Here is a 22,850-nt window from a genome sequence, read left to right on the forward strand (position 1 = left end):
ACATTTAAAATTGTTATTTAAATCATCAGTTACTTCATTTGAAACTGGCCCAACTTAAACAAATAACAGAATAATAAATTACTTTAAAAATGTATATTATATTATACTAGCTGCAGTTCCCGCGGCTTCGCACGCGTCTCTTAAGCTTTTGCCCGTATATTTCTTTTGCCTTCAAAATAGTGTTTGGATTATTTTAATATACGTAACTAACTGTGTATGTAATTGCAGTTTTATAAATGTGCAGGCGGCTTTGATAACTTTTATATCTAGCAGTACAGCCTGGTGGTTAGTTACATCAATGGGCATTGCGTATAAACCTTCCTACATAGAAAAATACCAAATTTTTCATAGTGATTCGGTCCCAATAGGTTTCTGAGTCTATAAAGGACAAACACACAAACATTCATCATTTTTATATAATTATGATTGCAGAAAAACAGTTTAAACAAAATTTGTCGTTTCCTCTTAAGCATACTCTTATTGCTTTAAAACTATAAGTGTAAAGAAATTTTTATATAATAAATATATATATTTTTGTTTTTGTCGCATTATATATGTTTACAAAGAACAGATGATTAAAAATTTGAAAAGACTCTTTCACTTAATAACATATGTTTGCTGCAATATGCATTTCTTACCTAACGGGTATTTCTGTAACCAGTGTGGGGCGGAAAATCCTGAATCGGGGAAGGGATAGAAAGTAATCCTATAACCTTCTAACAGATCAAGACGAACAAATTAAAAAAAGAAAATTAGGCGAATCCGTCCAGTCCCGTTTGTGAGTGATGCTGTTACCCAACGAACAGTTTCATTTTTTATTTTATAAATATGTTACGGTTATATTATATATAATATAATACAACCAAGATTCAAACATAGTTGTCTCAAGGAATGATTTGAGTATAAAGAGCTGTTTTATTATTATACAATTCTTCGTGAGCTATTTTTTATTTTGGTAGAGATTCAAAAATTTTTAATACAGACAGTATAAATGTGGTTAATTTATTGAATTGAAGGTATGGAGGAAAACATATTGTGTGCATATCATGGTAGGAAAGTTTGTTATCACCTTTGGAATCCTGAACATTCCAACATTAGAAGTGCATTTTTTTAACACAGTGACATTTTCAGGTATCCAAGCATTTAGCGTTTCGTTGTAGATTAAAATGAAAGCCATACAGTACATGACACAATTACACATAAATAAATCAAATATTCACAGAACACAAATGAACGCTACGATTAGTGGCCATGTCAGCTCATGTTGGTAGACGGTTTGCAACTACTGGAGGAAGTAACTTGTTGTAGATAGATTTTGTCCATGATTTCCAGTTGCATTACAGTGTTAAACTATGAATTGGCTTGAGTGTTTATCTTTTCATTCAGTACATTGTCGTGGGTCACTTTTTGCTGCTACATTACATTAAACTACTTTTCTTGCATTTGTGAACTATTTGTGGGTTTCAATTTATATTGCAGTAGTTTGGTTTACATAGTATGAGGTAGTATTCAATTTCTTTTAACCATAATGTAGCAATATTTTTTGGAAGAGATCATTAAAACGGGTTTTGAATGATCTACTTTGATTGTCCTAGGTAGAAAAATCACTACACTTTATATTATATAACCTGCTGCCATCAAAAATTATCCTTATCGTATTTTATAAATATTTTAGAATCAAGAACCTTTACTGGCATTAAATACACAAGTGTACAATAGACCATTGTCATGAACATACTAAACATGTATTATAAATAAAAACTATATTACAATACAATTATTTTCCTTCAGGTGGTTGATGCATTTTTAATTTGAAGATAAATATTATTCTAGTGTTAAAAAAAATAAAAAGTAATCAATTAAAATAGACAAGTAATTCAAATAGAAACACACAAAAACAGGAAAAAACGATTAAGTACCAACAGTAAGACAAAAGACCTTCAACACTAACGCTTAAAATTCAAACAATTGAATTAATTGTAATTAAATTAAATCGTTACATAACATTGCAATATTTAGGATTGTCAGAAGGTAAATTTATAATTCACTAACACAAAATATTCCATGAAATTCAAGAATACTATCCAAAATTGATTAAAACTATTGATAACCAACGCTGATTTCTGGCAGATCTGGAAATTGGCCACCCTCTGTACACGTCATCAGTACGTGGAATGGCCTCGTTCTCAGCCTACCCTGTGCCAGGAACCATGTTTCCACAGTTTTTGAGATGAGATTCCGCTTCATGACCCAATCAACAGACCAAGTGGCACTACTGCTGTTTGTGGGCCAGGATGGCCAACACGACGCCACCGCAGACCACATGGCCGTTAGCTACATCAAGGGCTATGTCGTTCTCACCTGGAATCTTGGCTCAGGTTGGTACTCCTGTATTTCTGTACTGTGCATTAATTTTGCTTTTCATTGAGAAGATACTCGATTGTAAAATATTCTGTATACATTCAATAGTCTTTGAGGTTATACAGGGTGTAAATTAAGTCTTGATAAGCCTGGATATACTCCAAAGGGATTGAGATATGGATTTAAAATCTTCACCATACCTATTAAATATTGTTTTTGAACTTTATGAAGGATAAAAATATTTCCCCACACTTTTTCAAAGGGGCTAGAAGAGGATAACTTGAAACTTTGAAAGTTCTAATTGCAACCCCTATCTTGTAACATAACATTTGAAAGATAAATCCAAAAGAAACACAATGACATGAACAAAAAATCTCTATGACGATCCTAGCAAAAGTATATCCAAACAACCCCTTACATCTAAGGGTGTAAATTAAGTCCTGTTACGCCTGGATATATGCCAAACGGATTGAGATATAAATGTAAAACCTTCACCGTTTGCGTTGTTTACCCATAACTTTTGCTACAAAAGGCGTACAGGTATTTTCTTAGTGTCATTATGTTTCTATTGAATAGGCCTTTAATATGACATGTCACAACATAGAGGTTGCAAATTTGAAAGTTTAAAGTTACCCCCCCCCCCCTTGAAAAGAGGGTGACGACATTTTGGTACTTTGGGATTATACCGACCACACCCCCAGACATGAATCGTTATTTCACATTTCGTTTCTACTGATTACTAGATTAGCGTAGAACAATATTTTCGTCAATATAAAACAGGAATTGTCTTATCGCAAACACCTCCCCATCCTCAGACAGAGGTCAAAGTCGAGCGTCTAGTAGATAACGTGATTGCAGAGTCTCGCCGCCCGTTCAGCTGGTGCATCGCTTTGTTGTACTTCCGTGTTTTACCTCTACATTTCTCCCAAACACACAAAATTCAACAAAAACAAACATTTACCAAACTAAACTTTTTATTAAAAAAACACCTCAAAACTTGTTTTTTATTCTTGATCACATTCCGCCACCCAAAATGCGAGTGCCTCCGGCCATCAGCGCGGGCTTCGACAGCACCTTCGGTGCTGCCCCGCGCTGATGTCGACGAAAGAAAAACATCCCCTCGAGAATAGTACCTATCAGTAAAATATCAAATTCTAGAGGGGCTAATCAGAAATATAAATTGAATTGTAATGGAAAGGCAATGAATGTACCGTGCAAATCACGTGATGCCGCGCGGCCTGCCGTAATCAGGATTCTCGAGAAAGATAAGATAACAGCGACAACAATACCGATCACAATACCTGGAAATGCTTGTAAGTTTTGTAATTTTTGTAATTGAAGAGTTGTTTTTTTTTTCGTTCTATCATGTTTGTTTCTATAAATTTTCTATTTTTGTGTTCTTCATACTGGTGTGGTCGGTATAATCCCAAAGTACCGACATTTTTGTTACCCTCAAAAAAATCCAAAAAAATTTATTTAATAAGCATGGTGAAGGTTGTAAACTTTATATCTCAATCCGTTTCTAATATATCTAGCGTATCAGGAATTAATTTATAACCTTCGATGTAAGGGGTTGTTTGCCCATAACTTTAGCTAGGATCGCCGTAGAGATGTTTTTTTTTTCATAGCATTGTGTTTCTTTTGAATTAATCTTTAAATGAAATGTAACAAGATAGGGGCTGCAGTTTGAAAATTTAAAGTGGCAACCATCTACCCCCCTTTCAAAAGAGGGAAATATATTTGCCCTTCTAAAAGGTCATAAAAGTATTTTAATAGATATGGTGAAGTTTTTACATCGAAATCACAATTTGTTTGGAATACATGCAGGCATATCAGGACAAGTTACACCCTGTATACTAAATACAAAAACTCATTCTAGTCATCAGTGTAAAATAAGACACAACAAATAAAAATAACCCTTAGTATTACTTTACAGTCTATCTTTGTAGAAGTTTTGACGAGTGGAATTTACAATTTAGGTCCACGTAGGATTTTCACCCCTAGAGCAGTCTTCAGCAAGTCAGGTGCTGTTCACCTGGTCAAGTTTTGGACGTGTCGGCCCACAAGCATGGCTGCAAGTCGACAACTTGGACAACGTGACAGGGACTTCTCCCGGCAGGATGACCGAACTCAACACAAAACCCACAGTTTTTACATCGGTAATGTTTGTTGATAACGAGGGATTTATTGTTATTCCAAGAATTTGATGTGATACTACTTATTATTTATCTTGAATATTTTGGCGATTAGGAGGCCACAAGTTTGTCAACTTCAGCGGGCTCCCGCACGACCTCCCCCTTCACACAGGGTTCACCGGTTGTATCTATGGGGGTGGAATTTCGGGCGGGTCGTGTGAACGTGGCTGTCAGCCAGGTACGAGCACAGAGCATTGTGGGTCGGCCAAACGTCGGCCAATGTGGGACCTCCCATTGCCACAACACAACATGCCTCAACGGAGGTGCCTGCCTTGATCATGGAGCTACATTCACGTCAGTATTACACATGCCCACTGTATTAATCTCGCAAATGTTAACACTTATTTAAGGCAAATAAGAAATATAAATAGGTACATTAAGTACTCTTCAACAGACTAAAATACCTGGTTTATGAGGTAGCATTTTTAAGGAATTTTTAAATGTTTGAATTAAATATTCATTTTTGAACGATTCTGGAAATTTATTGTAAAGTTTTAACTCTAAAGTGCTTATAGAGTTTTAACCAATGAATAGGATAGTGTAGTATCTGATTCCTTGTACTGTAAGGGTGAAATACTTGATTTTTATGGAACTGTTCCCTATTAGATTTGTAAACACTTGAAACTTCAAAAGTGTAAAGAGATGGGAAGGTCAAAATGTTTTTATTTTGAAAAATGGTTTACACGACTGTCGGGTTCGGAGCTTAAACTTAATTCTTATAATTCGTTTTTGCAATTTGCACACATTTTTTTACCTTAATGAATTTCCCCAAAATGCCACTCCATATCTAAGGTGCGAGAAAACATATGCGTAGTAGACAGACTTAATAGTATCACGGTTTGATACAGAGCTAATTGTTCTCAAAGCAAAACAAGCCGTGTTTTAGTTTTTTTATTAGTTGCTCTACGTGTTCATTCCATTTAAGGTGTCTCTACTACAATCCCAAGGAATTTTTAAGAGTAAAAAAACCCTCAATGTCAGGCAATTTTACTTCTGGATTCTGATTTAAAAAAGGCATGAATTGAATTATTTGGCTTTTTCTTGTTCAGCATCAGACCGTTAGCGTCAAACCAATTACCTACTTCACATAGGGACGTTTGCAAGGCACTTTCAAACTCAGCCAAGTTTTTAAAGCAAGTACTATAAAGTTGATGTGTTCTGATGCTGAACGTGTTATTCCCCAGGTGCCTCTGCAAGGACGGGTGGTTCGGACCAGTGTGTGCTCTAAGATACAACCCCTGTGACATGAGTCGGCACAACTGCTCCAGTGGTGCCACCTGTGTACCACTCGAGACTGGCTACCAGTGTGACTGTCCGTTTGGCAGGGTTGGCAAGTACTGTGAGAGAGGTATGTAATGTTTTAAAATATTTGATACATGACGCTGTAAACACCAACACAAAATTATTTAGTTACACACTTAATTCTTTTTTATATGACCACTAGCTGAACCGGCAAATGTAGTTCTGCCCTAAGACAGAAAGAGGAATGGAGTGCTTTAAACAATCACCGCCGATAAAAATACAAAAACTTCAACCATTCATTTTCTCATTTCAGTGTACTTCATTTACATAACTGAGGTATTCATTGCTTGATATCATAAAAGTAAAATGTAAAGTGAAAAAAGTAATATATTTTTTATCGTAAAGTAGAAAAATAGAAGTTTATAATCAATATTGATTTCGAAGAGCTACTGAGTATACAATATTTTTTGCAAGTCCGTCTTTAACCATATAAAAAAGCTCGTGGTTTGTCCACGCGAGAACGCCAAGTATAATTGTCGTGTGAAAAACATGGTGTGTCCAAATCTAAGCCACATATATATAGCCTTGTGACTTCTTGATTGTCATTGTGAATGCCAATCTAATAGGAAATTGAACACATTTGAATTCAATTTGCATGTCTGTAGGAATCATCGGAGTACGTGGCAACAAAAAACATTTTCACTTTGGAATCTACCATTCAAAATTGTGGCTTCGATAACGTTTTTCATTAATTTTTTAATCATTCACAGAATATGGAATGACAGGAAGTTTTTTGTAAAGAAGTCAGAAATCGCATTTAGCAAGATAAGGTGAGGCGCATGTTCAATTATTTAAGCCATTTTCCTCAAGAACAATACAGTGTATACAACATTATGAAATAAGATTTTATCATGCTGCTGCATTAGTCACTGAAAAAATGCAAAACTTCGGGCAAACATTACTGACTGTACCAATTTGCTCTGACAGTTCTTTGACATATTAAAGTTTCAGCAATCCAGTGCCATTCACTTACTTAATGGATGATATTAAAAAAAATCACGTAATTGAAAAAAAAGACTAAAGGTGACTTTTTTGCATATAAACATACATTATGTAAACCCTACAAACCTGTCTCTATAAAAACCACAAAAAATACAATTTTAGTAAAACAACATACAAGTTCAAAAATAAAACCGTTAATGGGTTAAATTTGTATTGTCCTGAAATAAACTATACCTTTCCAAAACATAGAATACCACCCAAAACAGTTGCATGTGATGATGCTTCAACACCAAAAAAGTCTGAGATGTTATGTGCACTCTAACACATAAAACCAACTGTAAATAGTAGTTCAAAATTGCACTCTTGATAAATATAAAAGACTAGATGACTTTAAATAATGTGCACAGACACACAGATAATCTAATTAGCCCATACTGTAGTGGAGTAATTAAAATTATTTCTGAGGTTTGTTTTTTTGACGATGGAAGGATTGTGAAGGAACAGGATTTTTCCAGACATTTTTCATTGTTCTGTAAAACTACGTTTCGAGATCTGCAATTTGATCTCTTCCTCAGGTGACTAACTAATCTTTGTTTCTGCTGTGACAATCGCCATTTACTATTGGCCTCTGGCCAGTTCTATGTGGTTGGTCTGTGAGTGCAGAGCTATTTTGAGCTGTATTCAGTAGTTCAATTTTAATAATTAGTGTTGTGTTTTGTTTTTATTAAGTGAATGTAGATATATTATGCATGAAGTTGGCACATAACATGGTTATTGTGATTCCTGACTTATGCGTGTCACAACGCTCTGGTATGATTTGTTTATTTTAACCTAGTTTGTAGTTATGTATTAAGTTATTTACCTGAGGAATAGATCAAATCGCAGATCTCAAAAGTAGTGTTACTGATTTTTTGAATCATTGAACGACGGCAAAAGTCCGGAAAAATCCTGTTTCCTTCACTGATAGGGTTTGAAAAAAAATATCACAGAATGCAGTTCGCCCCTATCTCAAACTTACTTAGATGACCATTGTACTTGCATAGAGTTGAATAGACAAGAGACATGATTAAAGAGTTATTGCAGTTATTATGAAATGCAGTTATTTATTTCTTGTTATCAGAAGAGGTGCTGACCGACATTAGCTTCACGGGGCTGCGATCATTTTTGGCCATCCCCAAGGCCGAACTACACCTGTACCAGACCTGCGTAGAATTTGAGCTAAGACCATCCCAGGACCGAGGTCTGGTCTTGTTTACAGGACACCCACACAGTCCATCCTTCTTGTCCATAGCCCTTCACGGGGGCATACTAGAGCTCAGGCTCAATACCATCGGTACGTTAAATATTTCTTTTTAAAATATTGTTCAAAAAATTAATATTTTCTTATATACTTCTATATTTCTGTATTTGGGTATGTTTAATTACATGGGGGATGATTGTAAATAAGTAATTGATATCAAAATAATGTAATGTAATTAAAAACCTTTAGTACAGTACATTTTTTCACTCAAGACAAACTGTAAAATTTGATGAATAAGGGGTTTTACTTGTGTTGTTTGACATAAATCGCAGATCGGTTAATTTATTGATATTTACTTGAAATCATTCAGAGCTGTCTACTAAGTTTATAATATTTACAGTTACATGCATTGATGGTAACTCGGAAGTCACCTTTAAGTTGTTGGTTCTGAGATCAAGTTCAAAGAGGGCTTTTTAGCTCTAAATTTGCTTTGTAAATTAAGACTCATATTTTGTTCAATTCGTTATCTAAATATGTATACACTATCAAATAAACAATATATTATTTTTTATTTTACTATTTTAAACTCATTTTATTTTTTGTAACACATTTTCCTACTTTGAAATTTATATGATAGATTTACACATTCCTGAAATTATAATCAGAAACTATTTAATGCTATGTTTGACATAAAGCATTGACATGACTGGTACTATTTCCTTAATACTGTAACTGAATAAGAAGCTAGGAAACCTTAAAATTTCCCATTGCAATAATTAGAATGTAATAAAGTATTCAGTTAATAAAAAAATTAATTATACTAAAATTAATCTGTTTTAAAATACCTTTTGAATTGTACTAATTAACATTCTTTCAGCACTTACAAAAATAATGAAATTGATACAAAATTTGAAGTAGACATGATGTACTAAAGTTGACAAAACTAAAAGCCTAGCTAAAGAAATAGTACACATTTTCTTTTTCTGAAATACTAAATGTGCTCTTAAAATATTCTAACTGCACAGATAACAATAACATTAAAGTTATCTGAATAAAGAGGTTACACCCTTGAAAAATGGAAACTAAAGCAATAAACAATGACTTCTTTTCAGAAAAATAAAATTTTATCAAAACCTATTATTGAATGAAAAAACTTAGCGTGGTCATGAACATTGTTCTAACAAAGAGGTGGTTTGACTAGACAAATCATCGTACAACATAAAGGGTGTAACTGTAACAAACAGGATTTGACACGCAGGGGATATACGTGCATGAAAAAATCCACAAAATACTGTAATATACTTTCTGATACCAACAATCAACAAGGCGGATGAGCTGTTTACAACCGAGAAGTTGTTAGTATTCACAGTTTTTAGTTGTTGAAATATAAAATGTGCTTTTTTAAATTCCAACTGTGCACATAATAATAATAACATCAAAGTTATCTGAATAGAGAGATTACACTCTTTCAATAGGGTTGAATGTTGTATAATCCTACATAGTCACTTGTACAATGCCTGAAAAAATTGTTCAAATACAAGTGTTTAAAAAATCTAGCGTGTTCATGAACATTGTTAAAAAACAAAGAGGTGGTTTGACTAGACAAATGATCATACAACAGAAAGGGTGTACATGTCACAAACAGGATTTGGCATGCAGGGGATGTATGAAAAAAAATCCACTATAATTTACTTCCAGATACCAACAATCAACAAGGAGAGTGAGCTCTTTGGGACCCAGAAGTTGTAAGTATTCTGTAAATCCTAGATAGACTATGAAGATGGCCACAATCTGTGAAATTTCAGAGATTCACCAACCACATAACTATTCTGTCTACTACAGGAGGTCAACGCAGGAATGGAGATGTGTTGGTGGTGCGCAGTGGTCGAGTACTGGCTCTTGCCACCTGGCATACAGTGCGTGCTGGTCGTTATGGGAATCGGGTGTTCCTGTGGGTCGATGGTGCTGTCACGGCAGCGTCTCTGTTACAGGGAGAATCTCTCCTGCCTTCCAGCCATCCCATCTATATAGGTGTGAGGCTGGACTCAAACAACTCATTCTAATTTTCTTTCATAAGTTTATTTTATTATCAAGCTGCATGTTTAGTAGAATATAGGGGAGAACACTTTTACTCTATGATACTATAAAAGGGTATGTGTGCCACACATAAAAATGCATTAGACACTTCAAAACGATAAAGAGAAAGCTGATTAAATACCAACACCAGATTGATCAAATCATGTTTAAAAAAACCTCTTTCTTAAGTTCTGCAAAAACATTTCTAAAGGATTTCAGATCCATTTTGCAGAACTAGCCTGCACTAAAATATAGGATAAAGCATTGATGGACCTATACTAAAAAATTAAAATATTTCCTAGTGCAAAGTATTACACCACTCACTTAGGAAAATCAGTTTTGTTACTAAATATGAGTTTTCAGAAGTCAAGAATTAGGCCATTTATCTGGGTTTCAAGATCGAGGAAATCTCTGCTTTTTCTACTTAGTAGACATCACAGATTGGACACTTTCAATCTTTCCATTAAATTATTTAATTCTACAAAATAATTATGGTGTACTGGTTGGTAATTTATTGAAGAATAGAAGCAACAATTGACAAGAAATCAGTATGTTTGTTTTCTAATTTGTGCGTACCACATATTTCTTGTTGCCAATATGGTTAACTTCTTGAATATCACACAATCATATATTAAATACTACATCATATATCATGGCACTCTGTTGTTTGTAAAAATACATCACAACAATATATTTTTGTTACATATTTTGTTTACTATGTCTTTGTAAAACTATCATGAAATTAAATGGAAATATTACAATAAATTTGAATTATTTGTGCTTTCTTATGTTACCAATTATGTGCTCGACATCCATTTTAAAAATATTTTATGAAGTATGTCATAAGTACCCCAAATTTAAACATAAACCTATGAACATCTCAGAGCTGTTCATATTTAAATTTACTTTTGCAAAATATTCACTATTTTAGTACATGACATACAAATATACTTGTGTTTTTCATTGTTGACCATAAAACATTTTTTTTATTCAGTTAATTTTGTGCTACACATCTGTATTTTTAATTTCAAATTAAAATATATGTAAAACAACAAAGCTTTGACTACAAAAAGGACGAAGGTTTGCTCAAACGTCTTTAAAAAGAAAAAAAGGTATAGCATTATTTCCAAATGTTGAAATATAGTAATTTCCCTGCTGTTATTTTTTGCAATATAATATATGTAAATGGCTGGTATTTTTTAAATATATTGGGGGAGGGGGGAATCTGGTAACTATTGGGATTTAATTTTAAAAATAGACTGGCATTTAAAGGGTTAATCATTTCAAAATTTTCCCTGTTTAAAAGCTTATAATTATTCATATGTGATCTTGAAATGGAGTTCTCTCTCACTCAAATTAGAGCCTTCCTGGTGTAAAGGATCAATCACACTACTCGATTTCTGAGGCTCAGAACCACTTATTATAAAATTAGAGGTAAATAATTCCTCTCGACTTTAAGATCCACTTTGTAGAACTATCTCGTTATAAGAGAAAGTAATAAAACATTATTTCCACTTTTTACAGTTTTAAAACATAATCTGTTATTATTTTCAACTTGTAAGTAATGATTAATCAATCAATCAATTGCATGTAATTAATGATTTATTACTGCTGTTTCTATGAATTGACGTGAAAAAAAAATTAAATTGCATAGTTACAGAATTAAAAAATTTCTTTATTAAAACCTATTTTTTGACTCCACAACAGGAGGTGTACCAGACCTGAGCCAACTTCCACCTGGTGCGATGGCCGGTCTTCCGGTGGCTCTGACCGGATGTGTGCGCCGAGTCGCCCTCAACTGGCGACCGGTACAGTTAACGGCCACTCAGGTACTAAGCTTTCATCTTTTTTCTCTTTTAAGACTCAGCTTTCAGTTATGCTGACCTTGAAGTACACTGCATAATATTATATCCACTCATATTGAGACTTCTTTGGATTTGAACCCATGATCTCTCAGTTAGAAAGATAAGACTATATCCATTAATCTCCGAAGGAGGAAATAAATAATACTTTGTTAATATGATCATAATTTTTTAGCTTGAGATACTTAAAAACAATGTCGATAATAGTTATATCACTGTTAGCCAATGAGATAAAGAGACAAATGTAAAGTTATTTTCAGCTAAGTAATCTTCATATGGCAGGCCCATGCTGATAAAACTTTTTTTACATGTCTGATGGTTGGTCTTAGTGTTAAGCTAAAAATATATTATTTCAGTAAAATGTTATCATTTCATACTTTTAACTCTTTTGATATCATGCTCACCAAAACTAGTTCAACTGACAATACATTTCTTTCTTAGGAAAACTTCCTCTGACAATCTATTTCTCCTGGGGGAAACTTCCTCTGAGAATCAATTTCTTTCTTAGGGAAACTTCCTCTGACAGCCAAGTTCTTTCTTAGGGAAACATCCTCTGAAAATCAATTTCTTTCTTAGGAAAATTTCCTCTGAAAAACAATTTCTTTCTTAAGGAAACTTTCTCTGACAATCAATTTCTTTCTTAGAGAAACATCCTCTGACAATAAATTTCTTTCTTAGGGAAACTTCCTCTGACAACCAAGTTCTTTCTTAGGGAGACATCCTCTGAAAATCAATTTCTTTCTTAAGGAAACATCCTCTGAAAATCAATTTCTTTCTTAGGAAAACTTCTAACAATTTCTCAAAACATTAGATAGTTATTTATACAATTCAAATTAGCTCTCAGCCTCTGGACTAATAGAAGTATGTATTAGTAAATTTTAAATGTTAAACGTAAAAATTGAATATCTCAGGGTTATATTAGAGTTTGGAGAAGAGCTGAAGAGAATTCCATCTTTATAAGTACAATAATCACTATGAACACTGGAACAAGTCTACTGTAATAATAACTATCCAATACAGTAATTTGCTATGATTAGGTGCTGGCTGCCCGCAACGTTGATGACTGTGATGGTACAGCTTGCGGAGGTGACGTGTGCCTACATGCTGGTACCTGTTGGCTTGACACTATGCTCAAACCCCACTGTACTTGCACCCAGGTAGAACTATGATTTATTAAATAGTTTACTAATACTATCTATTTCTATAACGTGGTATAAATTTCAATCCAATGATCATCATATCCATCCTTTCATCATTGGACCATCACAGTAGCTGTGGTAATGGATGAAAATCACAACGTGAGTGAAATAGGAAATGGTCAGGAAATAATGTATTGTTGTAGTAATGACAGTGTATTATGAACATTGGTAGAACTTGGAAATATATGTAGTATTTAGGAGTGACAATGGTAACAATCTGTTAAATGAGATATTACAGTTCTAATCAAACGTTATCTTCAAAACTGCTATCAACAGTGGGAAGGACACCCCCCCCCCAGTCAGAACAGCTGATTGGAATAATAACATACACAGGTTTTATATTTTGTTCTCTTATGACAAGAAGCTTAGAAATTGTATTTAGTCCTAAAAGGACCTTTGCACTGCTTCCAGAGTGACAGTATATTCTTGATGGGTAAGGTTTGGAGTAGCAGCCAACTCCTATTAAAATCTAAGAGGATGGATTTTTGGCATTAATCTCAGTCACGTCTCTTTAGAAGAAGGCGAGACCAGCTCTGTACCAGCCTCTCAAGTCAAAGTAAGCAAGGGTTGGCAAACCCTTATGTCTAGGCTAGCAACTGCTTTTAACACTCAGGGAGCCCCAACAACTCCAATATCCATCCCTCACAGTATACTAGACCTATTGACCCTCGCACCCCAATATCTCAAACATTTGTGGTTAGTGATGTGCCGCTCCTGGACATCCATAAGATTGCACAGATTTAAGTAAGTGACACATTGGTTTTTGCTGTACCCTGTGTAGGTTACTGAACCATACACAGGTTAAGAGTAGGGATTACATAATTCTATTTATCCACCTATTGTTGAGGTGCCACATGCACTGTTGCACATGATCATGTTTTATGTAGCATTTGTCAAGAGATATTTATTTATTTGTAACTGTATTGTGTAATATTTTAACTTTATAACATATTATTTTACCCAGCAGGGATCACTTCTGGCTGGTCTATACCTTTCAGTTGAACTACCACTGGGCACAGCAAAAACCAATGTGTCACTTCAATCTGGGCAACCTTATGGATGTCCAGGAGCGGCACATCACTAACCGCAAAAGTCAAGATTCTAGGGTACACAGGTAATTCGATAGGTCTAGTCTACTGCGGGAGATGACTGGTGGAGTTGGTGGGGTTCGTTCCCTAAGTATCAGAGGTTCTTGCTAGCCTCAACAAGGGTGTGCCACCCCCTGCCTGCTTTGACTGGACAGGCTAGTTCAGAGCTGGCCTCCCCTTCTTCCGGGGGACATGAAAAAGTATCCTAATTCTTCCTCATGGATCTTGATTAGGAGGCGGCCCCTACCCCCTAACATTACTCATCCTGAATATCCTGTCACTCTGGAAGCAGCTCTAAGGTTCTTATAGGATTAAGTGCTATTCAAAAGCTTCTTGTCATAGGAGAAAAAACTGTGTTGTGTAATAATTTAACTTTATGATGAAGTAATTCATTGCCCCAATTACAAAGGTTCTATAATGAGAGAATAGTGAACCTTAAAATCATGTCATCATAAAAATACTAGCTATATACAATGTCTAACTAGAATGGTGAAGATTTTATAAATTGTCACTACATATGATGGAAATATTTAGATTTTTTTTACATTTTAAACACTATGTAGTATCATATCTTTTTTAAATTAAAAAGAACCATTAATACGTGTCTACATCTGAAATATCTCTTTTCCAGGAATTCACAGGGGAAAGATGCGAGTCATTAGTTTCCTGTCTCGATTTACCTTGTGAAAACGGTGGACTTTGTATAAAGAGTTCTGGAAGCAAACCTGTATGTCAATGTCCAGTCGGGTGGGAGGGTCCATTCTGTTCACAAGGTGAGTCAACACTGTATTCTACTCTTTGAAACAAACTTATATAGTCAGCCAAAGTATGATGACCTGAATTGTACTTGAAAAGGGATAGATCATTTTGTGAGTGATATGGTAATTGTTGCAGCTCTGCCTGCAGGAGCAGCACACTTTGGTGGCAACAGTTATCTCCTTGTTGATCCTCAGTCAAGCCTCGCGGACCGAGGGGAGATCGGCTCCCTCCGGCGCACCGATATAGACTTCCTGTTCTTAAACTTCTCCACAGCACATCCACAAGGCATGATTCTATGGAGTTCTCAGGTGCCTATGTTCATTTTATAATACATTAAACAATAAATATAATTTATTCTATAAAAGTGTTAGGCTCACTTAAGTTACAAAGATTATATATATGCGATTATAATGTGGTTTGTGGAAACGTTAGTGTCAAAAAATTCCGAACAAGTCGAGACTTGGTACCGGAATTCCTATAACTATCTCAGTCAGTTTATTGGCTAGCTTGGTATCGGCCATTTCATTTCAATATGATGGCTGTTCAAAAGTTTTCATAATGTTTTTACGATATTTTTACTCGTACCATGTGTAAATGCCATAAGAATTTTTCGATCACTAAGAACTGACAAAAGGAATGCTGAAACTTGGTGCAAACACTGATCTTATAAATCTCTCAACTAAGTTCATTAGCCATTTGGTATGCCATTTCATTCAATTATGGTGGCCATTAAAATTTTTTTAATTCACAACTCTAATGTTTATGAACCTAGGAAAAAATAAAAAAAGTGCTCTGAAAGACTTATAACACTCCTAAACTTTTTGTTTCAAATAAAATTTTGTGTACCTTGTAGTGGTGTGAAAAGCTAAAGATGTTAACTGATACCCATAAAAATCGACGAATGGCATCTGCTTTAACATTTCTCGAATTGATCTTGAATTTAAAAATCAGCCATCTTTAAACTTTAGACGTGATCCACACACAACACCATCTCTCATATTTTCTCCGTACACATAGCACATTCTCTAATGGATTTCTGATGTACTATTCCCTTCTGCTTATGGAAAACAAATAACACTCCTCAATTTGCAATTGGTGGGAGAATCAATGGAGGCGGTCATGTTTATGCGCCTGCTGTTCAATGCAAACCAGCTATTTGAACTCGGCAGACAAATATTGCAGCAGGAAAGATGTGCACACTGCGGACTTACCACGTGTCTGGCCACCATGGCGTCAGATCGGAGGTTGAAAACAAACCACCCTTACACTATTGTATTAGCTTGCTTTCCGTTAGGTAGCCTAGATTACATTCAAGTTATAAACCGTGAACTCTGAACCTTGTTGTACAGACTGGTAAATACAAATGTAATGCCGCTGTTCGGTTCATAATACCAACCAGAAAATAATTTCTAATGGCAGTCCGCATCTTCCAAACTTTTGATTATTCAAAATACGCTTGGGACCAATAACTTCAGATAATAACAACCCTATTATAGTACATTTAACACTGCATTCCTTATTTTGCTGCAAAATGTTACTATAAACCCTATTAAAGTGTATTTTTTGTTAGAAACAATACTATAGAGAATAAACCGATAGGCTAGAGAATCGAAGGACCTGACAGAATGTAATGAAAATAGTAGCAAGCAGACAGACAGACATAAATGGACGAACTGGTTTTTGATCTTTTGATCACAAAATCAATAGTTCTTCCTTGGACCATATATCAAGATTCAATTCTCTATTTGTAGGACCTTCCTGTTTAGACTTATCACACTGACAAAGAACGAAATGACATTAATAAGGCCTTTACAAATTCACAAAATATGAGATATTAACCTCTTACATTTGAACATTATACGATAAGTTCGAATAGAATAATAAGAGACCATCTTTACGGATTAGGATGAAGAATTCGTTGGAGTGGGCTTGGAGGGAGGACTGGTGAAACTCGCCTGGTCGTGGAAAGGACAAGAGGCAACTGTTGTGACACTACCAGGAGCTACAGTGGCTGACGGCAACTGGCATGACATCACCGTCAACTTCTCCAGTGACAACATCACCGTCTGGAGTGACAGGGGAGACCCTCTCTCGTTCATCAGTGACGGCCAGCGACCCATTCTCACTGATGGGGTCATTCATCTAGGTAAATATTCATTAATTTGTCTGCTTTTTTCATTCATCTCCGGGTGGAATTTGAGTTAGGCTTGAATGTGATATGGTGATATTCTGATACATACAAGAATAATCTATTTCTTCTCCTGTTACATAGATTTTTCATGTAAAAGACAAGCGTTAAAAGTAAAAAATACATATGCAACGACATTTTTACAACTGAACATTTTTTAAGGTGTTTGCAAAGTTCTTATGTGGTTTAATTTTAATTGACAACCGGTTTGATAACATGTAACAACATCATCTGAGGATGATTTTGACAGACTCTACTTCCCTCTGTCCCTAAATTTCTCGTGGGAACAATCCATATTCCATACCCCCCCCCCCTTTAGTGTGTTATTCAATCAGATCCATACACTATATATACATAATGAACTACTTGAATACATAATGAAGGAAACCACATTATCAATGGTTTGAATATATATTTATAAAATAACTATTTAAAACAAAATAAATAAGGCAAATAAAGTAATTAGTAAAGAAAGCATTAACAAATGTAAAGGAATGCAGAGAAGTAAATCAATCCTTGTCAATTTGGCAGCAGTACATGATTTTTGGTACATTTTATAAAAATTAATTATGATGATTGGTTTATGAACATCTGCACTGTCAGACGATGTTCTTGATGAATAATCTTCAATTGAAGCCACATTTTAAGTGCTACTAAAAATGAAAGGTACAAAATTCAAACGTATGTAGAGTGAAAAAATATAACAAACGCACTTACTTGTTTGCAGAATGAACTGAATAAGACTAAATAATCACTTAGAGACAGAAGCACGATTGTTTGCAAAAAGTACAATCGTAATAATGATCTACTACGCTGTGTGGGTCACCGATGACCTCCCTCCACAAAAAGTGGTTCAGGCATGTTTATATCTCAACATAATGTGCATTGCATAATGAAAAGTTCACATCGGCTTCTTGGACAAATCATGGAAAATGTGTCTGGTAGTCAATGTATTAACACCTTCATTGCCACATAAGTCATATAACAGCTTTAGTACAGCAGGGATAGTTTCAGTGTGCATCTGCCACAGTCAATGTGTTAAACTATGATACATTTCTGGCTACATTATATGTTGTTAACACATTCAATTTGACACGAGTCACGTACTGACTTTAAGACAGCATTGATAGTTTCAGTGTGCATCTGCCACAGTCAATGTGTTTTAAAAACAATATGATACATTTCTAGCTACATTGTACACAGTTAACACATTCACTTCGACACGATTCACGTACTGACTTTAAGACAGCAGGGATAGTTTCAGTGTGCATCTGCCGCATTCAATGTGGTAAACAATATACATTTCTAGCTACATTATATGCTGTTAACACATTCACTAAGACACAAGTCATGTACTGACTTTAAGACAGCGGGGATAGTTTTAGTGTGCATTCGCCACATTCTATGTGTTCAACTATATACATTTCTAGCTACATTATATGTTGTTAACACATTCACTTCGACACGAGTCATGTATTGACTTTAGAATAGCAAGGAAACTTTCAGTGTGCATCGCCACAGTCAATTTATTAAACTATGATATATTTCTAGCTACATTATATGTTAACACATTCGCTGTGTGAAATTTATGTTTTTTCAACACTCTTTGAATGGTTACTTTTTGAAATATTAACTTCAGACGTGGCCATATGAAGTGACGAATGAGGATTTACATTTGAATCAAGACTTTATTTTTGCCAAGAAGTAAATGGGGGCATTTTGAGCATTTACTTTGAGCTTAAAAAAGGTTGAGGTAAGATTTCAACGGTAATGTTTAATTAATTGAAGTTTAATTTAGCACTACTTAGTATTAAGAATAAGTCTAAACAGATGAGTTAAGAAAAATAGTGTTTTTCAGCGTAACTTTTCAATAAAACTTTACAAGCCGTTGTTTCGTACTGGATTGAGATAGAGACCTCAAGTCTGTTGTTCTTCAAGGCATTGTTCTTCTTTTATAAAGACCTTTAAAATAAAGTAGCTTTTAAAGGCGGTTTGCATTTAAAAATTTTGACTTGACCCCCCAAACCCCCCATTTTGGGTTGAGGGGCTAAGTTCTCATGTAGCGCAAAAAACCATCATTTGTCATTATATAACTACCCCCCAAAGGTATATTGGTTTGTTTAATTAGTTAAAAAGTTAGAAGGGGGTGAGACTTTTGGGACAGCCGGTATATTTGACGCCAAATTTTTCAGAAACAGTACATGGATATTTTCATAAATTTCTACATGGTTTTAACATTATAAATAATTATTTTTAATGAAAAATCTTATGTAACAACACAATAGATGGCAAAAAATGTAATACGGTATTGGTCATAATTAATAAAACGTCTTGGAAAACAGAGAATTACACAATTCAAGTGGCTTTTACTTTTTGTATAGTAATAAAGACTACAGGATTTTTCCGGACAATTGCCATTATTCAGTGATACAAAAAATCTGTAACCTACGTTTCGAGATCTGCAGTCTGATCTCTTCTTCACGTAATAACTAACCTAACACATAATTACAAACTACGTTAAAATAAACTAATTATACCAGTGAGTGAAGGAATCACAACCACCATATTGTGTGTCAACTTCACTAAAACATGTACTTAATAAAAAACAAAACACAACATTAATTATTAAACTTAAACTACAGAATACAAGTCACAATAGGTCTGCATTCGACCAACCACCTACGACAGTCAGAACGCTCTGATATGATTTGTCTATTTTAACATAGTTTGTAATTATGTGTTAGGTTAGTTGTATACCTGAAGAAGAGATCAGATTGCAGATCTCGAAACGTAGTGTTACTGATTTTTTTTATCACTGAATGATGGTAAATGTCTGGAAAAATCCTGTTTTCTTCACAATCCTTCCATTGTCAAAAATAAACAAAGAATAAAGACTAATAGTGCAAAACAGGTGTTTCGGTTTTAGTGCTAACAACTAAGAATACAATGATCCCCTCAAATTCCATCTAGACCAACCACTGTTTACTAAATTGGGCACTCCTGGCAGCTTTACCACAGACCTGTGACCCTAATAAGTATACACCAGACCACAGAAATCTCTTTCGTCAAGTGTGGGGATCGAACACATGACTCCAAAACCAACTCTCGGGTCCAAAAGTAGCAGCTTACACAACTCTGACCCTTCTTGGATGTGTTCACTTACGATTCTACTATAGCCCTACAGTGGTTTAATAATATTTACTACTTTAACCTATTTGTTCTGTTTACTCTACAATGAATAAGTGCTAATTAAAATACTGATGTGAATACTTTTTGATATTCATAAACTTTATTATATATGTTACATAATTCTATAATAAATATTTGGTTGAAAAATATTTGCTACAAATGAGACATCTGAATTGATCCTTCTCCAAATCTCCATCACTTGCGTGGAATTTCAAATATAGTGTTGATGAAAAGCGTTTACTGCAGCTGGTACATTCAAATGTCTTTGGTTCCCTTTTTACTGTTGACAGCGTTTTTTAGTGTAGCGTTAAAGGTGGCAATACCATCTTTTACTTCCCTCAGCGTGCATGTATCTGATATGTACTTCCAAAGTACTTTTCGAAAAGTAGCATTGATTACATGTTGCACACACAAAATATCTTTTGCTACTGAGATTATGAGTTTTGCTATGTACTGACAGAGAGGATTCACTTTTGAAGCTTCTCCTAGACTTTGTACATTTAATTCGCTGTTTGAATTGAATGAGAGTGTGTTTTTTTAAATCATCCAATCTATTAAATAACTTGCCACATGTATTGCACTCAAAAGGTCTTTTCGCTGAATGTGTTTTCAGGTGATTTTCCAGTCGGTAAAGTTTAATGAATTGTTTATCACAAACACAACACTTATGGGGGTTTTCTCCAGAATGTTTAAACATGTGCCTCTTTAAAGCATTTGGTTGTATAAAACTTTCACTACACAATTTGCAAACATAAGGTTTTTCACCTGTATGTATTAACATATGAATTCTCAAATTAAAAACTATTCTGGAGCAAACAGGACATTGATTTCTTTTTTTCTTTTTCAAACAGGCTTTTTGTTGCCAGTTTCGTTTCTTCCATATATTTGATTTGTTTTCTGGTAATAAAATCAAATTTCCTATACTACGTGATTTTTCTGAAATAACGTCACTTTCTAAGGAAGAAGAATCACTTTCGTTTTCAACTTTCAAGACTGTTTCGGATCTAAAGAGGTACTCATCATTCCACTTTTTCATTGTATCTGACTTATTTTCCGAAATTGAATTACTCGCTCTTGGACGAGTGTCTGAAATAAGCTCTACATCTGCTGACGAGGGAGGAGAATCATATTTATGATCATGTTCTAAAACTGTTATTTCTTTATGTGTGTACTCATAATTACACTCTGTAATTTCATTTTCTACTTCATTTTTTAATTTCTAATAAATTAATACCACTCATTGCAATAGTTCTGTAGTAAACTTTTCAGGCACACCTTACTTATGGACTGAACATACTGTTTTACATAACTGAAAATATGAGACTTAGTAACATCAAATTCACTGACCTACTCAGATGATCTTGAGTCTCACATCGCCGTTCAATTCCTGAAATAAAAGTGGTAAGAATAAATAACAAATTTAATTCTAACGATTATTGTACTGTTTGTTACAACAATAAGTCGAGTATCTAAAACTAAATATTCATTAATACGATTGACATGTTATAGGGGGTTTTCCCAAATCAAAGATCACGAGCAAGGAAACTCGTGGCATCTATAGAGAATCGTTTCAAGGCTGTGTCCGCGAGATCGTGTGGACCGATCACGAGGGCATCACCGACTTCACGCGCTACAAGGGGGAGAACATAAGGAGCTGCCCGCTCTTCGGCAACTGAAGCTGTCTCAAGATCAAAACGTCACTGCCAGTACCATTTAGAATATTAGGGAGCACTTTTACGTCATCAAGCATTTGAATCTGTTATAGACGTTTCATTTGAACATATGCGTTGATTTTAAACGGTTTTCATTATCGTGAACTAACTGTCAGTATTTTAATAATAAGTGAACGTAAAAGTTAGATTTTTAAAATTATTATTTTCTTTAGGGTTCTACTAATGTACTTTGCAGTATTTTGTTTCATTATTTTCTAAACTCCTCCAGGTGTTAACAGTTTGCATTCTTCTTCCAGTACGATCAACTACAAAATATTAATTTAATATAATGGAATGCACTAACAATGAGACTAACACTTAACTTGTATGTTTTATTGAATTAACTATTTCTAAGTAAAATGAATTTTAATGAAAATTGGGGCTTTAAGAGCATGTGAACAATCTTACAGTTTAAACACTTTTCCTCTCATATTTTTGGACTGTACAGTCATGGAAGATATCTCATTTTAAAAATATACTTAATAAATTTCCAAATGTTTTTTAGATTTTTAAATATTTTTTATTTATTTAGAAAAAAATGCTTTTTCTAAACATTTTTGAATTTTGTTGGTTAAATACTAATATAGTAGCCTATACTCTTTACGTAAACAAATTAAAAGCGTTTTAATTCAAGTGGAACCATATTAACCATATGTTTAAAACTATCAAGAATCCCTTGTTATTTTAAGACCAAACATAAAGTTATAAAGTGTTGAGGATTAATATTATTCTTAAAG

General features: G+C 34.4%; 1 protein-coding gene across 1 annotated transcript; it reads left to right on the forward strand.

The window, feature by feature from the left end:
• Positions 1 to 2,251: 2,251 nt before the first annotated feature.
• LOC124373626 (protein eyes shut-like) lies at positions 2,252 to 22,850 on the forward strand. Its single transcript, XM_046831980.1, has 12 exons — positions 2,252 to 2,378; positions 4,341 to 4,520; positions 4,612 to 4,850; positions 5,741 to 5,904; positions 7,921 to 8,133; positions 9,883 to 10,071; positions 11,824 to 11,945; positions 13,016 to 13,135; positions 14,897 to 15,038; positions 15,160 to 15,332; positions 16,930 to 17,170; positions 21,911 to 22,850. The coding sequence occupies exons 1-12, from the start codon at positions 2,295 to 2,297 to the stop codon at positions 22,075 to 22,077; spliced, it is 2,034 nt and encodes a 677-aa protein (XP_046687936.1). The 5' UTR covers positions 2,252 to 2,294; the 3' UTR covers positions 22,078 to 22,850.

Source organism: Homalodisca vitripennis, unplaced genomic scaffold, assembly GCF_021130785.1.
Source record: "Homalodisca vitripennis isolate AUS2020 unplaced genomic scaffold, UT_GWSS_2.1 ScUCBcl_6038;HRSCAF=13064, whole genome shotgun sequence".
In the NCBI taxonomy this organism is placed as follows: domain Eukaryota; kingdom Metazoa; phylum Arthropoda; class Insecta; order Hemiptera; family Cicadellidae; genus Homalodisca; species Homalodisca vitripennis.

Bases quoted from the DNA above. Each gene is read 5' to 3' on its own strand.
- LOC124373626 (XM_046831980.1), top strand. From the start codon at position 2,295: ATGGCCAACACGACGCCACCGCAGACCACATGGCCGTTAGCTACATCA. The intron at 8,134-9,882 runs GTACGTTAAATA...TGTCTACTACAG, and splicing joins GCTCAGGCTCAATACCATCG to GAGGTCAACGCAGGAATGGA. The intron at 11,946-13,015 runs GTACTAAGCTTT...TGCTATGATTAG, and splicing joins TACAGTTAACGGCCACTCAG to GTGCTGGCTGCCCGCAACGT.